Source organism: Panthera onca, chromosome B2 (assembly GCF_046562875.1).
Source record: "Panthera onca isolate mPanOnc1 chromosome B2, mPanOnc1 haplotype 2, whole genome shotgun sequence".
NCBI lineage: Eukaryota > Metazoa > Chordata > Mammalia > Carnivora > Felidae > Panthera > Panthera onca.
In genome coordinates this window covers 4,482,605-4,503,456 of record NC_138343.1, presented here as the reverse complement: position 1 = coordinate 4,503,456, position 20,852 = coordinate 4,482,605, and the positions used below count along the sequence as shown (strand labels likewise).

The following is a 20,852-nucleotide window of genomic DNA, read 5'->3' as shown; positions in this document are numbered from 1 at the left end:
TCTTTGCGAGAGTTAGAGAACTGCTTGGGAGCTCGTACCACCAAAAATTCCCCTGGGATCTTCCATTCACGCATTTCACAACTTCTGAGCGCCTACTCTGCGTCAAGCTCCGGTCCAGACGCCAGCTCGACACACGGCCCTAAAATCGCTCCAAAGCGTGGTGTAACCAGATCAAGAGCCGGTTGCCTCCGCTTTCCACCAGCAGGTGGCAGTAGTAACCACTTCGTAAGCAGCATAACGGATACAGGAAAAAATCCAAGTGAATCTACCATCAGAACTACTCTGGAGGGTATCATGCTAAGTGAAATGAGTCAGTCGGAGAAAGACAGATATCATGTTTTCACTCCTATGTGGAATCTGAGAAACTTAACAGAAGACCTTGGGGGAAGGGAAGGGGAAAAAAAAAAAAAAAACAGTTTCAAACAGAGAGGGAGGCAAACCGTAACAGACTCTTGAATACGGAGAACAAACTGAGGGTTGATGGGGGCAGGGGAGAGGGGAAAATGGGTGATGGGTATTGAGGAGGGCACTTGTTGGGATGAGCACCGGGTGTCGTCCGTAAGCGACGAATCGTGGGAATCTACTCCTCAAGCCAAGAGCACACTGTATATTCACTGTGTGTTGGCCAACTTCACAATAAATTATATTAAAAACAACAACAACAACACTGCTCTGGTGTTACTGTGTGACCTCGGGACGGCTGTTTCGCCCCTCTGGAGAGAAGTTCCCCTGTCCGAATCATGGAGATCATGAAACACCTGCTTCTTAAATTGTCTGGAGGATTAAAGGAGGAAAGGCACTTCAAGTGCTCAACGTCAAGGAAGGTCTCTGGAATGTTGGTTTCCGTAGGGTTGATACTGTTCTCAGGGTACCTGACAGCATGTCCCCCGAGCAAAGTAGGAATAAAATCGGATGGCCCAAAGTAGTATTTCTTCCAGAGCAGTGACAGTATTGAAAGAAAAGAAGGAGATGTACATAAGTGAAAGGTAACATGGGATGCAATACAAGCTTATGGTAATCATTGGAAAGAGAGCAGGAAATTGGGCGGGGTTTCAAATTGCTGGTTTTCCCATGGTTAGAATATCTTGGTTGTCTGGTGACTTCCCGGTTGTACTAGCTCAAAGTCAGGGTGAATTATCTGTGGATTTCCTCCCCAGCACAGGAGCTTGCCGATAGAGTTCCTAGCTCGATAGCCAAGGGAGGTGCGGGGCCAGTAGATGGGAACAGTTTTTAACAAGCTTATTGTTTGCGGCAGAAAGCAGACCTCCAGGATGCCTCAGTTATAATGCTCCAGAATTCAGAGTGAAAAGCCTCAGGGTCAGCTTAGCTTGCTTCTAGAAAAGACATGGAGGGGCAAAACTGGGGAACGGAGGTGGGGTTGAGGGGTGAGCAGGTCGAGGATCCTTTTATAGGCCTTCCGGCATGGCTCACACAGCCCAGCTTCCGGGAAACAGCTACTTCTAAAGATAATCTAGATGTGCAAATATAGGTATTTATTGAATACATTCATTTATTCGGGAATGACTAAGGTGCTTCCGGGTGTAGATGATTTCAGCGCAGTCTCAAGAGTTCAGTTAGAGAAGCCAACCGGGTTTCCGTTGGCATTCCGGAACATCCACGCTTTTCTCTGGTAACAGACAGCGGCGTGTCACAAGGAGCCCTACCCTCCGGGGACAGCCCCGAACTGAACCGACGAGCAGCTGAGCCGCCCTGTTCTCACTTTGCTAAACATTCATGTGCTGAGACTGGACGAGGGAGAAATAGAAGACGGAGGTGAGCAGCGTCCTGACGAATGTCAAGGGCTCGGCGGATCGGATGGCAGGCGTCGTCGCTGTTCTTACGTCTCAGATGACCAGACGTTTCCGAGGCGGTCTTGACTTTTCACGGCAGTTTTTGGTTCACGGCAAAATCGCGTGGAAGGTGCAGGGGTTTCCTACACGCTCCGCGCCCTCACACGCGCACGACCTCTCCGGTTATCAGCATCCTGCGCCCGGGGCGAGACCTTGGCTACGTTTGATGAACCCACGCGGACACCTCACTGGCACTCAAAGTCCCCAGTGTACCTCAGGGGTCACACTTGGTGTTGCACATTCTAAGGGTTTGCACAAACGTGCAGTGACACGTACCTCCCATTCTGCTACCCCACAGAGTGGTTTTATTGGCCTAAAAATCCTCTGTGCTCCACCTGGCCACTCCCCGCGCCCCTCCGGTCCCTGGAAGCCACCCATCCTTTTACCCTCTCCACAGTTTTGCCTCTTCCAGAATGTTACAGAATTGAAATCATACAGTATGTCAATGTCACCTTTTCAAATTGGCCCTTTTCACTTAGCAATATGCATTTAAGGTCCCTCCACGTCTTTTCACGGTTTGAGGGCTCACTTCTTTTTAGCCCTGAATAACCTTCCATTGTGCGGATGGACCACACTTTATGTATCCGTTCTTGTCCTGAAGGACATCTTGGTCGATAGAGTCTTAAATTAGAGAATTTGAAAAAATTTCATGAACTGCTATCTTCTCTTTTGACTTAACTTATGCCTAACTTCCGGGTCAAGGCCCCTTCTTTTTTTTTTTTTTTAATTTTTTTTTAATGTTTATTTTTTTATAATTTTTTTTTAACGTTTATTTATTTTTGAGACAGAGAGAGACAGAGCATGAACAGGGGAGGGACAGAGAGAGAGGGAGACACAGAATCGGAAGCAGGCTCCAGGCTCTGAGCCATCAGCCCAGAGCCCGACTAGGGGCTCGAACTCACGGACCACGAGATCATGACCTGAGCTGAAGTCGGACCCTTAACTAACTGAGCCACCCAGGCGCCCCTAATGTTTATTTATTTTTGACAGAGACAGAGTATGAGCAGGGGAGGGGCAGAGAGAACCAGAGACACAGAATCTGAAACAGGCTCCAGGATCTGAGCTGTCCTCACAGAGCCCGATGCCGGGCTCGAACTCACAGACCGTGGGATCATGACCTGAGCTGAAGTCGGACGCCTAACCGACTGAGCCACCCAGGCGCCCCATGTCAAGGCCCCTTCTTGAAACGGTTTCCAGTGTCAGGTTCCAGATGTGATAAGCAAAATAAAGGTTAATCCTGAGTGCATAGATATTAGTCAAAAAGAAAAAGAGTGTGAAAACTACTTACATTCATTAATAAAAAGTTTGGTATCCTTACTTGATTTTGTGATGTATCATTATGCTAAACACACACACACACACACATACCCTGAAGTTCGGTAAAGCAAAGCAAAGCAAAACAAAATAAAACAAAAAGTGTTTTTGTCAGCAACCACGACACAATAATTTGCTGAAATTCCCTCTTAATTATTTTTCTCTAAGTTTTATGCCCACTTTATTAGGGTAGCAGAATTCTAGCATCAGCCCCAATGACCCCTGCCTCGTCTACTCCCTCCTGCGGTGTGTGGAACCACCCGTGAATCAGATGCCACATCACTACCACGATTGGGTTATGTTACACAGCACAGTTGACTTTAAGAAAGGGAGACTGTACTTGGTGGGCCTGACCTAACTGGGTGAACTCTTAAAGGACCTGAAACATGAAAGGGATTTGATGCAAGAGAGACTTTTGCTGGCCCTGAAATGGAGGGGGCCATGTGCTAAGAAATGAGAACAGCCTCTAGGAGCTGAGAATGAGACATGGCTGACAGCTATTTCCCCAGAAATGGAGACCTTGGTCCTAGAAAGAATTAAATTCTGTCAACATCCTGAGTGTGCTTGGAATCAGATTCTTCTCAAGAGTCTCTAGAAATGAAAATCCCTAATAATATATTTTAAAACTCTGAGAGTTCTTCTGTCTTCTCTGATTTCTAAGATAGAATCCCCAGGGATTCTTTAGTTTTCACGGATGCAATGATTGTTTTTTTTTTAATCTGTCTGATGGTATAATTATAGATTTTTAAAATCAACCTTATCGTGCCATAAACTCCCCACAGTAACGTGCATCCGTTTTAGGCGTGCGGTTCAATGAAGTTTGACAAGTACAAACACTCTGTTCCTTCAGCCACAGTCAAGGTATTGAACACTCTCATCAGTACAAATTGTTCTCTGTGCTTCTTCCCAAATACCCGCCAGCCCCAGGCCCCAGGGAGCAGCCGATCTGCTTTTTGTCGCCGGAGATCAGTTTTGCCTTTCCCAGAGTTTTACACGAACGGCGTCGGTCAGCCTCTACTCTTATGTGTTCGTGTTGTAATTACGCTGCTCAGCCTAACGTTTTTGAGATCCATTCTTCCCTTGCTGCACGTAACATAAGCTCACTGCTTCCTATTCTGAGCACTCTTCCTCTGTGTGAATACGCTACATTTGTCTATTCCGTTGTATACCTTTTGTCTTATTTCAGTTTGGGGCTGTTATGAATAAAGCTGCTACAAACAGCTTTCTTTTTGTAAGAAGAACATTCTTTTTTGTTAAAGTAGGCTTCACGCCCAGTGCACAGCCCGCCAGGGGCTTGAACTCATGACCCTGAGGTCAACACCTGAGCTGAGATCAAGAGTCAGACGCTTAACTGACCGAGACACCCAGGCGCCCCTGCTATAAACATTCTTGGGTAAGTGTTTGCGTGGACATATATCTTCATTTCAACTTAGGTGAACGTAGAGGAGTTGCAGGGTTGTATATCCAGCATATGGTTAGCTTTGTAAGAAACTGCCCAAGTATTTTCCAAAGTAATTGTATAATTTTACATTCCTACCAACAACCTATCAGCGTTTAGTTACTTTGTATCTTCACTAACAGTATTGTCTGCCTTTTTTTTTTTTTTAGTGTTTATTTATTTATTTATTTTGAGAGAGAGACAGAGTGTAAGCAGGGGAGGGGCAGAGAGAGAGAGAGAGAGAGAGAGAGAGAGAGAGAGAGACAGAATCTGAAGCAGGCTCCAAGCTCCGAGCTGTCAGCACAGAGCCTGACACGGGGCTCGAACTCACAAACCGCGAGATCGTGGCCCGAGCTGAAGTTGGATGCTTAACGGACTGAGCCCTCAGCCGCCCCTAAGCCTTTTTATTTTAGCCATTCTAGTGGACGTGGTGGTATCTAATATGGTTTTAACTACCATATCTATGGTGATTAGGTTTTATCAACTTTTAAAAATTATTTGTCCATTTTCAGAGTCCAGAGTGCTAACCATTACACAATGGAACCTATTTGTCCATTTTCGATTTCAATGATTTCTGCTCCAATCTGTGTGATTTCCTTCCTTCTACTTACTCTGGGCTTCCTTTTTTTTTTTTTTTTTTTTTTTTTCTAATAGCCTCTTAAAGTCTTCACTGAATGTCTGGGATGAGAACACTCAGCTCCCCCATTTTAGCTGGTCTGAGAGCTCAAATACCACTTTGTGTTGTGTGAGGCCTAGGGGAAGCTGGGTTTGAACCCCTCCATTGTCTATCACCTGGCCTTGTAGAGTTTCACCGGATGTGAGTCTGACCTAGGGCTCAGCCAAGTCTTGAGGGATCCCCTCTGTGGATTTCTGGAGCCTTCTTCAATCCAACTTCCCCCTCCTTAGAGGTCTACCTTCCAACATCCGCTGCCTCTGCCTCTCTAAACTTCATCTTCGCCAGACTCTGCACAGGATCCCCCTCTTTGCACCTGCCATCCAGTTATTCCCAGGCAGATAACGGGCAATCATAGAGGTCTCTTTCTTTGTTTCCTTTCTTTCTAGGATTTCACGCCTGTCCTATCTGATGCCCGATATCTGAAAAATAGTCGTTTCTTATATTTTGTACAATGTTCTAGTTTTTGATGAGAAGGAAGGACCAATCCTTGTTTTTCCACGCCGACCAGACGCAAAACTTCCTTCACTATAGATCCTTAAGTTTTCTCTTGTCCACGCACCCTTCGTTTGTTGGGGTCTCTTGCCTTTATGGTAGGGGCTTTCCCCACATATCAGTGTTCCTTGGGTGTCCATAGTCAACAATGAAGCGTGACAAAACTGATCTGAAGCTCTGCATGGACGAGCAGGGCTGATGGTGCTCAATTTAGGGTGATGGATGGGAACCCGACTTTTTCATTGGCAAATCCCCATGTATCAGTAATGCACGGCGGTTTCTTTTAAAGATCGCCAATAACGTAGGCGACAAATTCTCCAATCTTCTGTCTGAAATTATAAGCCTTGCTGCTGCTAGACTTAGGAAGTAGATTTTCTGTAAGTTTCCCTCTTTTCAGTATGGTATGACTTCTCACTTTTACCCTCCACTGTCCCAAGACTCAGTTCTTTTTTTTTTTTAAGTTTACTTATTTATTTTGAGAGGGAGAGAGAGGGAGAGGGAGAGGGAGAATCCCAAGCAGGCTCTACACCATCAGGGTGAAGCGAAACATGGGGCTCGAACCCGCCGACCATGAAATCATGACCTGAGCGGAAACCAAGAGTTGGACGCTCAACCAACTGAGCCACCCACACACCCCAAGACAATCCTTTTGTTTCACTCTCCAAAGAGTGAGCCTCCAGTCTTGGGCAGCTGGAGGGGTTGGTGGGGGTGGTAGTTGACCTGCTGTGTGAGTTTGGAGGAGGGAATCTGAGTGCTGAGTATCAACCCTCCTGGTTTTTCTTGCTTTCTCATTCTGCAGTTTCTGCATGCACACATAATTTGTTTCTGGTTCCTGAGATTTTTCTCGGGGTCTGCTATAGATATTACCTGGCTTTTTATTTGCTTTCTCTCTGCTGGTTTAGAATTTATCTTTCTTTGGTCTGTTAAGTCAGTTACCATTCCCCCATTGGCTTCCCCACTTTGCAAAATGTTGAATGTTCTTATTTGCTACCAACTCTTATTTTTTTGTCCTTGGGGTTTTATGCATTTTTACGTAAATTCAGAGACTATTTTTTAGAGTGGTTTTAGATTTGCAGAAAAACTGACTAGAAAGTACAGAGTTCCCATATACTCCCTGTGAAGGAAAAAAAAAAATGGCTTTCCTCTTTTTGTGCAAGGGAAAAACCCGGTTCTTCTCTACTGGGTCTTTCTTATTTTTACAGGGACATTTCATTTCTGACACCACCGGTCACCGAATGCATAGGATTCTCCCTACAGCAAGCAATTCCTGGGTGTCCTACAACGTAATTCAATTCTGACCTGTCTACCTGGAGATCGTTTGGATCCCACAGGTTAAGGGCTCAGTCCCTTAAGACGATTCCCGTCCCACTTCGGATGCCAATCACTAGTAGGTTCCCACGTTACCTATGACTGCTGTCTAGTTTGGCTACAAATCAGAGATTCCCATGATCCCCTTCTCGTGTTCAATGAATTTGCCAGAGCATCTCACAGAGCTCTCACAGAAACACTTACATTCACTAGTTTATTAAAGGGTGTGATAAAGGACACAGGTGCACATACAGGTGAAGAGATACACGGGGTGGGGTCTGGGAGGCTCCAGGGAACAGGACCTTCTGTCTCCGTGGAGTTGGGGCGCGTCCCCCTCCTGGTGCGGGTATGTTCCAAACTCCATACTACTGGGATTTTATGGAGGCTTCCTCACGTAAGTATGATCAATGATTAACTCCCTTTCCAGCCCCTCTTCCTTCTCTGGAGGATGGGGTTGGGGTGAAGCTGGAAAGTCCAGGCTTCTAAGCATGGCTGTCTTTCAGGTGACCGGCCCCATCAAGGAGCCACCAGGAACCTGCCCAGAGTCGCCTCATTAGAACAATAGATGCTCCTGGCGTTCTTATCACTTAGGAATTTATGAGGGTTTTAGGAGCTCTGCCTGACGGACAGGGTCAAAGACCAAATAGTAGGACAATAGATTCTCCTGGCTTCTTATCACTTATCACTCTAGGAGATCGCTGGAGTTCTAGGAGTTTAGTGCCAGGAACTGGGGGGAGAGACCAACTTACACATTTTCTATTCTCTCACACCCCCTCACTCTCCACCCACGTAATTTCCCCTACTGTTAACATCTCACATTAGTTTGGTACATTTGCTACAACAGACGAGCCAATATCGATACCGTATGATTAACCAAAGTCCACAGTTTACATTAAGGACCCATGTTTGTTTGTTTGGTTTGCTTCTCTTCCAAGGCGCTGGGAAGAAGCAGCAGTCTATAAACACAAGAGTTAAATTCTCTTGTGTTCCACAGAAAGTCCTCTCTCTAGCCTTCTGGCTACCCCAGTTCTGGAGTTCCCTGCATCCTGCTTACTACCCCTTCTTTACCGATTCTTACTCATTCTTCAGCCCGCCGTCATTGATCTTCTTCCCTCATTAGTTTACTGAAATCCATCTCTCCAAAGAAAACAATTCTTCCCTTACTGCTAAATGCAGGTAATACGCGTTATCCCTTATCACACTGGACTGTTCACAGCACAGGACACTGTTCCCCCTCGCCCCTTGCTTGAAATATTATTTTATCACGTCTTCTCGCTTTCTGGTCTCCGGCTAGTTCTGTCTGCTGGTTGCTACTTCCCTGGCTCTCCGCTAGCCATTTTCTGAGATGTTCCTACCGATCCCTGCCCTTGATATCACACAGTGAAGTCGCTTCCCTCACTGACCTGGATCGATCCACTGATCCAAGTGGCCAGGGGAATACAGACTGCTTCGTGAGGGTTCCACGAAGCACCCACATAATTCACCATTATATCCTCTGACAAACAGAAAGTGCTCACATTTGTTGAATTTGCCGAGGCTCCTCTCCTCCCTGTAGGGCTCTCCTCCCCCACCCTCACCTCTATGAATTTCTATGGCACTTTACTGGACCCATCATCTGGCACTTAACACGTTTTGCATTTATTTTTAGTATTTTCTAAAATTGTTCAATTCTACTAGAGTCAATGAATTCAGACCTGCTATGTGGCTGGCACCAGACTCCTTGCAGGGCAATCAAAGGTCACCATAACCTTCCTCCTGGAAAGCGGGCACCTTGTGGGCGGGTGGGGACACGCCCTGACTATCTGTGAACTGCCAACGGCGCACAGACCAAGAGCCTGGTCAAGTGGTGGAGTGAAACCAACCCTGGCCTGCAAATCTCAAATTCTAGGTTCGACCTTTGACTCTTACAAGCTCTGTGACCTCGAGCAAGTCACCCCACAAACCTGAACTTATTTCCTCGTTGCGATAAAGACACAGTCATTACAGTTTCTAACCTGTCGGAGGTCATCAGTTGTTAGACGCACCATGGATTCCAGAGCAGATTTTGTGCTTGTGTTGGGTGGGTGGGGGTGTGTGTGTGTGAGAAGCACGATGTTCACTGTCTACACCAATTATAAAATGCATTCGGATTTCACGAACATTAAAATGAGCAAAAGTGCTTCTTTGAATCCAGGCAATAGTAGGTCCACGGAAGCGATCAGGTGTTCTGAATATGGAAAACCACTGTGTACCTGTGAGCTCTGACTATGGCACGCTAAAGAGGTATTTTCTGAATTAATGGCTGAGTTGCTTTTTCCTTCTTGCTTGCTCAGTCTTACCTGTGAAGGATTTGCTGGGATCATTATTAAAATTTCAAGCATACATAAAAGTGAGAGCAATGAGCTCCCCTGTACCCGTTACCCAGATGCAACAAAAATCAGTACAAATGCACACTTGTTTCATCTGTAGCCCTATTTAGTTCTCCACCCCGCCCTGCCAACACCCCCTTGGATTGTTTCTTCAAGCCTATCATTTACAGATACTTTTTAAAAGTTTATTTATTTATTTTGAGAGAGAGAGAGAGAGATAGCATGAGCGGGGGGGGGGGGGGGGGGGCAGAGAGAGAGGGAGAGAGAGAGACAGAATCCCAAGCAGGCTCCACACTGTCAGCACAGAGCCTGACTCGGGGCTCGATCTCATGAACCGCGAGATCATGACCTGAGCCAAAACCAAGAGGCAGACACTCAACTGACTGAGCCACCCAGGCACCTCCCAGCAAGTGCCCTCCTTAATGCCCATCACCCATTTAGCCTGTCCCCCTCCCCATCACCGCTCCAGCAACCTTCTCTTAATCGAGAGGGTATAGGTGGGGATGAACAGAAGTCAAAGGACAGTTTTGCTGAGTTTGCAGCATCGGAGGGGCGGGTAGAGTTTGGTCAACAGGCACCCACTCCAGAATCAGACATGCATTCTCTAAGCTGGCAGGGGACATTTGCTGCTCGCCAGCTTACGCAGCATTATAAACCAGGCTCCTTGGAGTTCTCCGCTTGCTATTCTGACACATATTTGAGTTTTATACCCAAGAAGTAAATGATCTCCAAAATCAGCCAGTCATTTCTGAGTAGCGAGAGAAGAGATTCATTTGAATTCATGCCTTTAAAGACGTGGGAGCCAATCGACACCCTTCTGCAGTGAAAAAACAAAAACAAAAACAAAAAACAAAACCTGATTCTTTTCCTGAAATCCCAGCTTTCTTTATAAGATGCTGAGGAACGCAGAATTAGAGGACTGTGATACAGCCTTTCTTTTATTCTTTCCACCACCCCAGGCCCCGGCGGGGGAGGAGAATCTTTTGTCTTTATTTTCACAAGTTACCACCTGGTTTGGAACCTTCAGGGCTATTTCTGAAGCTCCATTGGTGCCTGCCAGAAAAATCCTCTTGAGCACACACAGTTGAATGGAAGATAGTTTTGAGATGTTAATTTACATTTATTACATAAAAAAGATACTGCATAAAGGCAATGTCTAACTTAAAGCAAGTTCCAACTTTTGAGACAAACATCAACGAGCGTGAGGCCACAAGCTTTAAAACCAATTTTGCACAAAACACTTATTTTGCACAAACGTGTTAAGGAGGTCTAAAGGTCTGAGATGAAGTCCTGCCCTCAAACTGCCCACAGTCTAGTTGGACAGACAAACCCAAGCTCAGGGAACAATCCAAGAGTGAAAGCGCAAGTCTGGACAAATACACAAGCCATGAACGAAGGCACCGTATGGCTGGGCTTACAAAAGTGTTTCGGGTAATATGTTCTAGTGGTTTTGAATGGAGGGATCACAGTGCTCTGAAAAACCCTGAAAATCGTCACAAGGAAGGTACACATTGGGCTGGAATCGAGAACGTAGGTACAAATCAGATAACCTTAAGGGGAAGGGGAAAGCAAGTAGCCTTGGACAGGGTCAGCTTGGGGAGGACTGAGGCTAAGAAACGTGGCGAAGACCGCCCTGGGAAATGCCTTCACGGTGATGCCAGGCTGAGAGGCCGAAGGTTACTCTCGCGGACCCAAGGTCCACAGCAGGATTTAAGGCTAGGGGGTTCCCCTTCCTCCCTCTCCTCTCTCTGTCCTTTAAAAACAGAGCCTGATTTGACAGAGGCATTCCCAGCTGCCAGGAAAGAAAGCGGCAACGGAGGGGCTCAAGAACGTTCCTGGCCCCAAAGTGGTCTCTCTGGGGGTGGAGTCCCGAGAGGTCGGAGGGGTCAGGTAGGATCACAGCTCAACGCAGCCTCACTCGGGCTTTGGCGACTCTGCCCGGGGTGAAAGGAGGTTCCGCAGCAGGTGAAAGGCTTTTTCCAAAGCGCCCCCCTGGATTCCAGGGTGCTGAGACTGCTGACGGCGCTACGGGGCGCCCGCCGAGCGCTCTCTCTCTCTCTCTCTCTCTCTCTCTCACACACACACACACACACACACACACACACACACACACACACACACGTGTCTTCTCCCCATATGGTTAGCGCTTCCAGGTTTCGTCTAGCTCCTGCTCACCAGAAATAGAAAATTAATCACGCCGAAGAACCGACAGCGGGGCTCAGGGAGGGCTGGGAAGGGAAAGTGCGCAAAGGGGGCCCAGAGAGCAAGCTGTCCGCGCAGACGGCTCTGCGGAATCTGCGCGCACCCGCAGTCTCGCGTTCTCCGGAGCCCGCCGGGAGGTGGGGACAGGGGACCCGGGGGCCCAGGCACCCCCGGCTCGCCTTCCGCGCAGCCAGCAGATGGCTCCCGGGCCCGCGCTCCCCCCGCTCCGTCGCCCCCTCTCCAGACGCAGGGCCGGGGCGGTCGGGGAGGGAGGCCGCAGGGAGGGGCGCCCGCCCGCAGCCCCGCAGCCCCGCAGCCCCGCAGCCCCGCAGCCCCGCAGCCCCGCAGCCCCGCAGCCCCGCGCAGCGGCCTCCTCCCCCGGGCGCTCCGCGCAGGAGGCCGGCCCGGGACGCGTGCGGAGGCCGGCTCTCGCGAGGTGAGGAGGAGCGCCGGCGGAGGCGGTGGAGGAGAGGCGGGAGGAGCAGGAGCAGGAGGAGCAGGAGGAGGGCGAAGAGCAGGAGCGGTAGGAGGAGGCGGCGCAGGAGCAGGAGGAGCAAAGGAGGAGGAGCAGGAGGAGGGGGAGGAGCAGGAGCAGGAGGGGGACGGAGGAGGTGCGGCCGCAGGAGGAGGCAGAGGCGCCGGGGGAGGAGCAGCAGGAGGAGGGGGAGCAGGGGGAGGGCCGGAGCCGCCCCCGCCCAGCCCGGCGGGAGCCGAGGAAACCCCGGCCCCGCCGCGGCGCCGCTCCGCCCACCCCCTCCGCACGCCTTCCGCCTTCACCTAGGGCCGTAGGTGCGGCGCGGGGCCGAGCGGCAGGAGCGGCGCCGGGAGCCGCAGCCGCAGCCGCAGCCGGAGCCGCGCGCCCGCCCCGAAGCCCGCGGGTCTCCGTTCCGCCGCCGGCAGCTGCGGGGGGGCGTCATGTAGCGGCGGACCCACCTCGGATTTGCAACTCTGTCTCTGTCTCTCTCTCTTTCTGGAGGGGCGGGGGGCGCGGCCAAATTGTATCTCCGCCCTCGCTCTCTCGCCTCCCCCGGGTGCAGGCTGCATCCGCCTCTAAAAATTGAGGGGCTCGGGGAGGGCGGGGGGCCGCGGATCGGCGTGGGACCGGCTCTGCCCCCGCGCCCGGAGGGCCACCATGACCGACGAGAGCGCCGAGGTCCCCGGGGAGCTGACAGGTAAGAGCGGCGCGGCCGCCGGCCGCCGCGCGCCCCTCACCTCCGCCGCCGGCCCGCGGGTCCCGCGAAGTCGCGGCGCCCCCTCAGGTCGCCGCCGTGCCGGGCGGGGCGCCGGCAACTTTGCTCGCGTCTCGCCGCCCGGGAAGCCGAGTCCGGGGAGGGCGGCCGTGGGCAGCGGCGGGGGCCCCCGGAGCCCCGGGGCGCCTCCCCAGCCGCGGCCGGTGGGGGTGGGGGTCGAGGTCGGCGGAAGCGCGGCGGGGGCGGGCCGCGCGGGCTGGGGAGTCCTGGAAGCGAGGAGCACCCCTGACGGCCACCAGCCCACTGCCCCAAACTCGGGGAAGTCCGGGAACGGCCAGCACGGGGGGCGGGGGGCGAGCGCACGGCGGGGTCACCTCCCGCACCTGCCGGGCACCCCCCCACTGGAGCACCCCCCCACCCCCCCGCCACACGCACACGCGGGGAGGGGGCGCTGCTCTGGGGTGCGCCCCGAGCCCGGCGAGGCGTGGCTTCGCCCAGCCCAGCGGCGGCGAAGGGGTTACAGGACTGACGCAAACGCGGGCCGGGAAACTGAGGGTTAATGACTCCAGCTTATTTTCATAATAGTTAACCTACCGATTCTGCCCATCCCGGAGCCCTGGGAACCTGTGTGTAGTGCCCTGTGCAAGGTGACCTATTGTTTGGGTCCCTTGAGTGTGTTTTTTTTTTTTTTTTTTTTTTGATCGGCGAGGGGGTGGGGGGGCTTTGGGCTGGGTTCCACCTCTTGGGGTTTAACTTAATTATGTGGAGGGTTAAAATGGCAGAACTAAACTGAGGTGAGACAGAGTGTTTTTGAAAACCCACCGTTTAAGCGTGTGTGTGTGTGTGTGTGTGTGTGTGTGTGTGTAGCGTGTCGTGTTTTAACCAGGTATGTGTGTCTGCGCGTTTTGAGCCCCTGTGGCCTGTGCTCCTGACTGTAGGATCGTTGGCGCACTGCAGGGAAGGATGCTGTTTAACGGGTGCTGACAGCAGGAGGAAGTTGTGCCTGCCTGTTCATGTGCACTTGAGAAACTCGGCCCTCTGTGACTCCTTTTAGCCGGAATGCTTCGGAGGAGTTTCTGTGCTTTTCCATTGCTCACTTAACTCAGCAGGTGAAACTTGATGTGAAGGGGCTGTTGCTAGGTTTGTATGGATGCTTCTGCTTTTGTTGAATTAGAAAAAAAAACCCAAACAAACCTCAAAACGCAAACGTAATTTTTTACCCAAACTTAGGACCTGAAGTTACCGGGCCCTTCCCCCACTCTGGCCTCTCCTGTCTCCCCAACCCTGTGGAGTCGCTCCTGAGATAAAGCATCAGCTGCCTTTGCTGGAGCGAGTGGCCCATCCGGTTCTGGGAGGCTGAGATCTTCCCAGCACCCCTCTGGGAGGAGAAAACCAATGCCCACAGTCTCTGAAGATGCCTGCAGAGGTCCTGAGAAGGTTTGGGGGAGGGCTGGCCTCCTTGGCCAGGGGACGAGGGCAGCTAAAGACGTTGGTGGATTTGTGAGTTGTCCTTGAGCCTGGTAATGAAAAGGTTAGGTAGTTACTTAGACGAGGGAGAGAGAGAGAGAGAGAGAGAGAGAGAGAGAGAGGGAGAGAGAGAAGGGAAGGGATGGAAATAAGATACCTGGTTTATGTTGATGGTTCTCAAAATAAATCCTTTGGTATGTTTTAAAAGTTGATTTAATCCTTATCTAGAAATGGAATGTGTGCTTATTGAGTCTTGCCCAGCTCACATGTCTTTCAACCAAGTGACACATACTTTTGTGACATGCCCAGTATGATTTTTCTGGGCCTGTATACGGCCCGATTCGTCTGGGATGGGGGAAATTCCTAGGAAGAAGCACTGCTTTCCTCTCATTGCAAGTGCTGAGACTTCCGTTGCCATCGAATCAAAATGGCAACTGTGTGAAAACCTCAGCTTATTCCCTTAAACTAATCCCCGAAGGTGTTTAAAAAATGTACTGTGTATCTCTCTGATTATGAAAGAAATACGGGCTTGTTATAAAAAAATTTAAACGCTGACGAGGATGAGAAGACTGTCCTCGGCCGTGTTGCCTCTCCGAGGTGGTTGCTTCTGACCTTTTGGAATCTAACTTTCCAGTCTCCTTCTGTTCTGAAGTCCATTTCTGACACTCCTCTCCCACAGGCCTCTTGTGGGGGAGTGGGGGGGGGGGAAGAAGTCTGATCATACCCAGAGCTGGCTGGAGAGCTCCCAGGGCAGAGAGGTTCCCCACTTGTCCCCTTTCCTCCCTAACATCGCAGCTCCTCCTTGTCAGTCCCTGAACAAGCTGCATTTTCCCTTGTTTCCTGCCCTTCTTGCTGTGGGCACAGCTCCTCCCTCCTCTTTTTTGCTCTTTAAAAAAAAAAAATAATAATTAAAAAAAAGATTTATTTATTTTTGAGAGAGTGCAAGCTGGGGAGGGGCAGAGACAGGGGGGACAGAGGACCCGAGATGGGCTCTGCACAGACAGCAGAGAGCCTGATATGGGGCTTGAACCCATGAACCTCAAGATCATGACCTGAGTCAAAGTCAGATGCTCAACCGACTGAGCCACCCAGGCAACTGGTCCCCTTCTTTGCTCCTATCTAACTTGGTGGCTCTAAACTTTTGTGGTGGGTTTCCAATAAGGATATTTGATTACCCCTTCATAAACACGTATTTATTAAGCTACATACATACTTCATTTAGCATGTATAATTTAAAGTTTATTTATTTTGAGAGAGAGAGAGAGAGAGAGACAGCATGAGTGGGGGAGGGGCAGAGAGCGAAAGAGAGAATCCTAGTCAGGTCCTTGCTGCCAGTGCAGAGCCCGACTTGGGCCTTTAACTCATGAAACTGCAGATCATGACCTGAGTCAAAACCAAGAGTCGGACGCTTACCCGAGTGAGCCACCCAGGCACCCCCAGCATGTATAATTTAAAAGCATAAACTGAAACATTGCAAAGATAAATAAAACTTCTGTGTTCTTACTGCACCTCGGTGAATTATACATTGCATTTTTTTAAATTCTTTTTTTTAACGTTTTTATTTATTTTTTGAGAGAGAGAGAGAGAGAGAGAGAGAGTGCATGCACACAAGCCGGGGAGGAGCAGAGAGAGAGAGAGGGAGACCCAGAACTCGAGGCAGGCTGCGGGCTCTGAGCTGTCAGCACAGAGCCTGACGCGGGGCTCGAATCCACGAACCATAAGATCCTGACTCGAGCTGAGATCCAGAGTCGGATGCTTAACCGACTGTACCATCCAGGCGCCCTTGGACACCCTGCTTTGGACCAGTGGTGTCTTTCCTACTCTTTCAAGATTCAGCTCAGGAGTCCCCTTCTCCCTGAAACCTTCATGAACCTCCTTGTCTGTGATCTCATGGTAGCAAGTGCAGATTTTTCTAGAGGCGTCTGTCTGCGGCCTCTAGACCGTAAGCACCTGTGGAAGGCAGGGCCCTCTCTATCCCTGCATCTACAGAACATTTGGCACGCGGGAGCTATTCCTGTGGACATATATTTTGGATTGAATATATGAATAAGCCTATACGATTATACTGTAGAACACAGAGCTATGGGAGTATAGAGGAGGTTGCTATATTTTGAGGTACACTAACCGGGAGAGGAGGGAAAGGGCATCTCAGGAAAGGGAATAATACCTACAAAATCCTAAGGGCGTGCAACATGGAGACGATAGGGATGGACAGTCGGGTTGCTAAGAGATTTCTAGCTTCATCAGTGGCCAGAGGAGGGGTGGGGGAAGAGAACGAGTGTGATTTGGCACCTGTTCCATTTGGAGTACTCCCTGGAGTCCCAGGAAGACCTTCCTGCCACCGTGCCCATTTTGAAGTCTCCCCTCCTCTCTCGGTTCCTCCTCTTTGCTCAGCATCTGAGCACCCAGTATGAAGCACATAGCGGGTGTTCATTAAATACGTGGTGACTGATAACTATCAGCCTTGTTACAATAAGCTAAACAACAACAACAAGAACAAACAAAAATACTCCTTCGAATGCTCTCTCCTCCCCAGTGCCTTTTTTTTCTTACCAGTAAAAGACTATAACGGAACGATTCTCTCCTTTCAGAAAGCATAAAGGACGTTATTGGCAGAAAGATAAAAATTGCAGTGAAGAAGAAAGTCAAGTTGGAAGTTAAGGGAGACAGAGTTGAAAACAAAGTGCTGGTAAGTATTCTCGTTTCTTAAAACGTTTGGAAGTGAAAGTGTTTTTCCTCTTCATTGTTTTGATCGCTTAATTTCCAGGCAACTCAAGTGCTGTGATTCACATTTAGTTCGAAAGTTCTGAGGGCCATTTTGTCTTGGGTTAATTGGAATATCTGGCCATTGAAAGTGAACGGTAGGGCATTTACAGTTTCGAGATTGCAGTGTTGACAATTGTATTTGTTAAAATTATCACAGTCACCCACGTTGAGGTCATCTACAGCCTGTTTTCCAGTTACTCAGTTTGATGTGAGCTGAAGCTTATTTAAAGTTATCCTTGCTGTGGCGGATTGCGTGATTTTATTTGTGAGGACTTAGGGAAGCGTTTAAAAAATTTGTGTCATGTTAGTTGACCTACGTAAGTGTTCTCAGATGTGATGTGTGAGTCACTGTTACTGGAAAGAAAACACCTGTCATTTCACATGGATGTTTGGTATTTCGAAGGGAGCTGCTTGTGGCAGGCGGTATCCGCCAGCACTGAGACTGAACTTGGGGTCCCCCCAGCGTGTGGGGTTGCTGCCGGGGACCCGGGGATTGGACCGTGTGCTGGTCAGAGTGGGGAGGTCATTGTCAGTGACTGGGCTGTACCTTTAGAGAAGCGAAGAGCCCTTTGTGGTATTCTAGTGGCTTCTAGGTTGAGACTGTGGGGAACCTTGATTTAGCCTTGGGGGAATACATGTTGTTTGTGTTTTTGTCGGAGAGAATATTCTGTTTCTCTTTTTATCGTAGGAAGTTCTCCAGCATACGCAAAAGTAGAGATTAGTAGGTTGAACCCTGTGAGTGTTCATCCAGTTTCAGTAGTTTCTTTGTGTTTCACCCGTCTTGTTTATCGACCACAGTTCCCCCCACACCTCTTGGAGTATTTTAAAACAAATCCCAACCATGTGTCATTGGAAAGAGAATACTTTTAATATTCTGTTTCATTAGTTGAAGTTGCCACAGAAAGAACGTGAAGTGTCTTTCTGATAACATCTGTCTTGAGAATCTTCTCGAATATCTAACTACCTTCCCTGTAGGTGGAAGGATTATGCTCTTGATGGATGACTTCTCTTTCTCTGTGGGCTACGTGTATGAGTTGGGATGGCAGAGAAACTGAAGGGGGAAAACTTGATTGAGTGGCTTTGGCCCTGGTACCCAGTGTGTTCATGTAACCTGCATAATTAGAGTTACCCATAGCAGAAATGATTCGGGCCGTTATTCTGACTTATTTTGCTTTAATAAAGAGTAATTTTTGGGGGTGCCTGGCTGGCTCAGGTGGTAGAGCGTGGGGCTTTTGACCTTGGGGTCATGAGTTCAAGCCCCACGTTGGGTGTAGAGATTGCTTATGTAAAGAAACCGAAGAAAATCCTTTAAAAACAAGAGTAAAAGAGTACATTTCCTCAGAGTGTATTTTACCTGATGTCGTAGGATAGTGGTACTTTGGGGGGGGTGGGAGTGTGGAGAGAAGAAATTTTGTTTCTGCTCTTTGTTGTTTTATACGTTTAAAGTACATCTTTACAAGACGGATCCCCCTTTATAGGATTTGAGGGGTAGTCGTCCAGTGGTCCTTGCTACAAAGGTCTGGCATTATTGGGTGTGGATACCGTTCATGTTGAGAATGAGTGCACGCCGTGAGGGAGATCTACAAAGTGAAAATTTCAAAGACAAATTTAAGTGTCCAGTATGACAAGATTGGGACCTTTAGAAGCAGTTATGATTAAGTACCTGATGTGGAGACCCCCCCCCCCCCCCCCCCCCCGATCTTAACGTAAGCTGGTTAAGATTCTAGCCAAATTACACGTCTTTGTAAGCATTTATCTCCCCAAGTCAGGAACTTAAATACTTTCTGGTAGCTTGGTATAGACTTGTTTTAGCTGTTCCTTACATGCATGGGCAGGAATTATTAATAGAAATAGAGTCTGACAATCTTAATGGAAATATTCAAGTTTGAGCAAGATGGTCAGCAACAGACCTTGACGTGGTTGACTTTGGAGTGTCTGAATTTAGAGAAATTCAGTTACGTACATGAAAACACTGGGGGGAATCTCTTTATCGTTTTCATTTCTGACTTTTGTCTGGCGGTCAGTCCGCTAACATCGGTAACCAGTGAGTTGGCTTCGTAGCTTCAATGTATCTCGAGTTTTGTTTCTTGTTCTTAGTGTCCTTCCTCAAGGCTGGGAGTTCTACGTTCTACGTTCCTTAGTTCCCTCTTTTTACCGTTGGAGACTTTATGCTCTCTGTAGCTTGTTTTCTGGAGAAGGTTTATCTTGATCTTTCTTCTCATGGTCGTGACGGCTGCTATTCACCGAACACTGACCAGGTGCTGGGCTCTCTGCTGAACATTTCATGGTGCATCAGCCGTCGCAGCCCCGAGAGGTGGGCACTCTTTACATCTCCCTTCACATTCGTAGAGGCTCCGTACGCGGCTTCGGATCGTGCGGCTAGTTAACGACAGAGCCGCAGTTTGAACCCAGATCCGCCTCCCTCAAAGCCTGTCTGCTTCACCATTATTATCAAAATAAACAGAAAACATCTTCTGGCTTGTTGAATGATTGCACCCTTTCGCCCAATGGTCAGAAAGATCGGGTCTCTTGCGTTTATCTGGTGGACGGGCTGAGTTGCACGTAATTTCCTGACTTACCGAGCACGTCGGTATGCCAGACGCATTGTATGTACCGGACTTCACGTAGCCAGGCCTCACCGTCCAGCTGGGGAGGTAAACGTGTCAGTGGGCAGTGCTTTGAGCTAGGAGCGGGATGACCGGGGTGGGGGACTGTCACGGCACATCAGAGGGACCCCAGACTCGGACTAGAAGGTGTGGAAGCCTAAGCCGACTCTTGATGTCTGAGTAGGAGTTGCCAAGGGAAGAGAGTAGAGACACATTCTGGACAAAGGGGACAGAACGATGCCTGGAAGCCGGAGGTGTTTACGTGCCAGAGAAGCATCCAAAGTGCGGCTGGAGCACGTACGGGGTGGAGAGCGGCCAGGCGGTGAGTTGACTCCTTCCCTTGCGATGGGGGTATCAGGTAAAGCCGGACCGCTTAAGTAGGTCTCTTCTCACCACCTGTTTCTAATGACCTGTACCTGAACTTTATCCTCCTGTCTCCAGGGAGGCATAGGGCTCAGTGGATAAGGACCTGGCCCCTGGAGTCACACCTGGTTCAGACGGCAGCCCAGCCACTTTATAACGTTGTTAAGCTCAGTTCCTTTCTCCAATGAAACAGGTGTTCTCACAGTATCTGTTTGTAAATGGCTGCTTTGAAGATTAACCAGGATATGTCCCAGTGCTGCTTGGTGCCATGCCCAGCACGTGATACACACCCAACCAGGGATCAAAGGAGAGGAGCCAAGGGGTGCTACATTGTCTTCTCGGTGGCCCGGACGATGCCACCCCTTCTGGTGCCCGCGTGTCCACTGCCTTTGTTGAGAGGTTGTGTTCCCTGTTCGCCGGGAGGCCCGGGAGAGTTGTTTCTGGTCTGTGTCCCCTTTCCAGCAGGATGGAGTGCTGACCAGATCCCAGATTGCTGAGCAGGCTCTGCTCACATGGAAGCAGAAGTGTTGGGAGTGCAGGAGGAAGGGCGCTTGGTGGTCAGATGCGCTTGGCAGTTGGGGCGTTAAGGACAAACCAGTGTCTTTCCTGCACGGCTACCAGAGCCACTGATACATCAGTGGGTGCCGTAGAGGCCTGAGAAAGAGATGAAGTGTGTGGTCTTTCTCAGACTTCTTTGGCCAGAGACCCTACGGACCACAGGCCAGAGAGCCTACCGACCACGGGCCAGAGAGCCTACCGACCACGGGCCAGAGGCCCTACGGACCACGGGCGAGAGACCCTACCGACCACGGGCCAGAGACCCTAACGACCA

General features: G+C 49.7%; 1 protein-coding gene and 1 non-coding gene across 9 annotated transcripts in view; one reads left to right on the top strand and one right to left on the bottom strand.

Annotated features, from left to right (window-relative positions):
* The first annotated feature begins 12,230 nt into the window (after positions 1-12,230).
* CARMIL1 (capping protein regulator and myosin 1 linker 1) overlaps positions 12,231-20,852 on the top strand; it is a 311,551-nt gene continuing 302,929 nt past the window's right edge. For 3 of the 8 annotated variants that reach the window (XM_078446566.2, XM_078446564.2, XM_078446563.2), the window contains exons 1-2: positions 12,233-12,800; positions 16,877-16,974. In XM_078446566.2, the coding sequence (XP_078302692.1) occupies positions 12,761-12,800; positions 16,877-16,974 (138 nt within the window). In that variant the 5' untranslated portion in view covers positions 12,233-12,760. Of the gene's footprint in view, positions 12,801-16,876; positions 16,975-20,852 lie in introns of those variants that run through there. The other 5 variants (XM_078446567.2, XM_078446569.2, XM_078446565.2 and 2 more) reach the window with 4 other exon arrangements.
* TRNAQ-UUG (transfer RNA glutamine (anticodon UUG)) lies at positions 15,295-15,379 on the bottom strand. The gene has a single exon. It is a non-coding gene; the product is annotated as a tRNA-Gln (tRNA).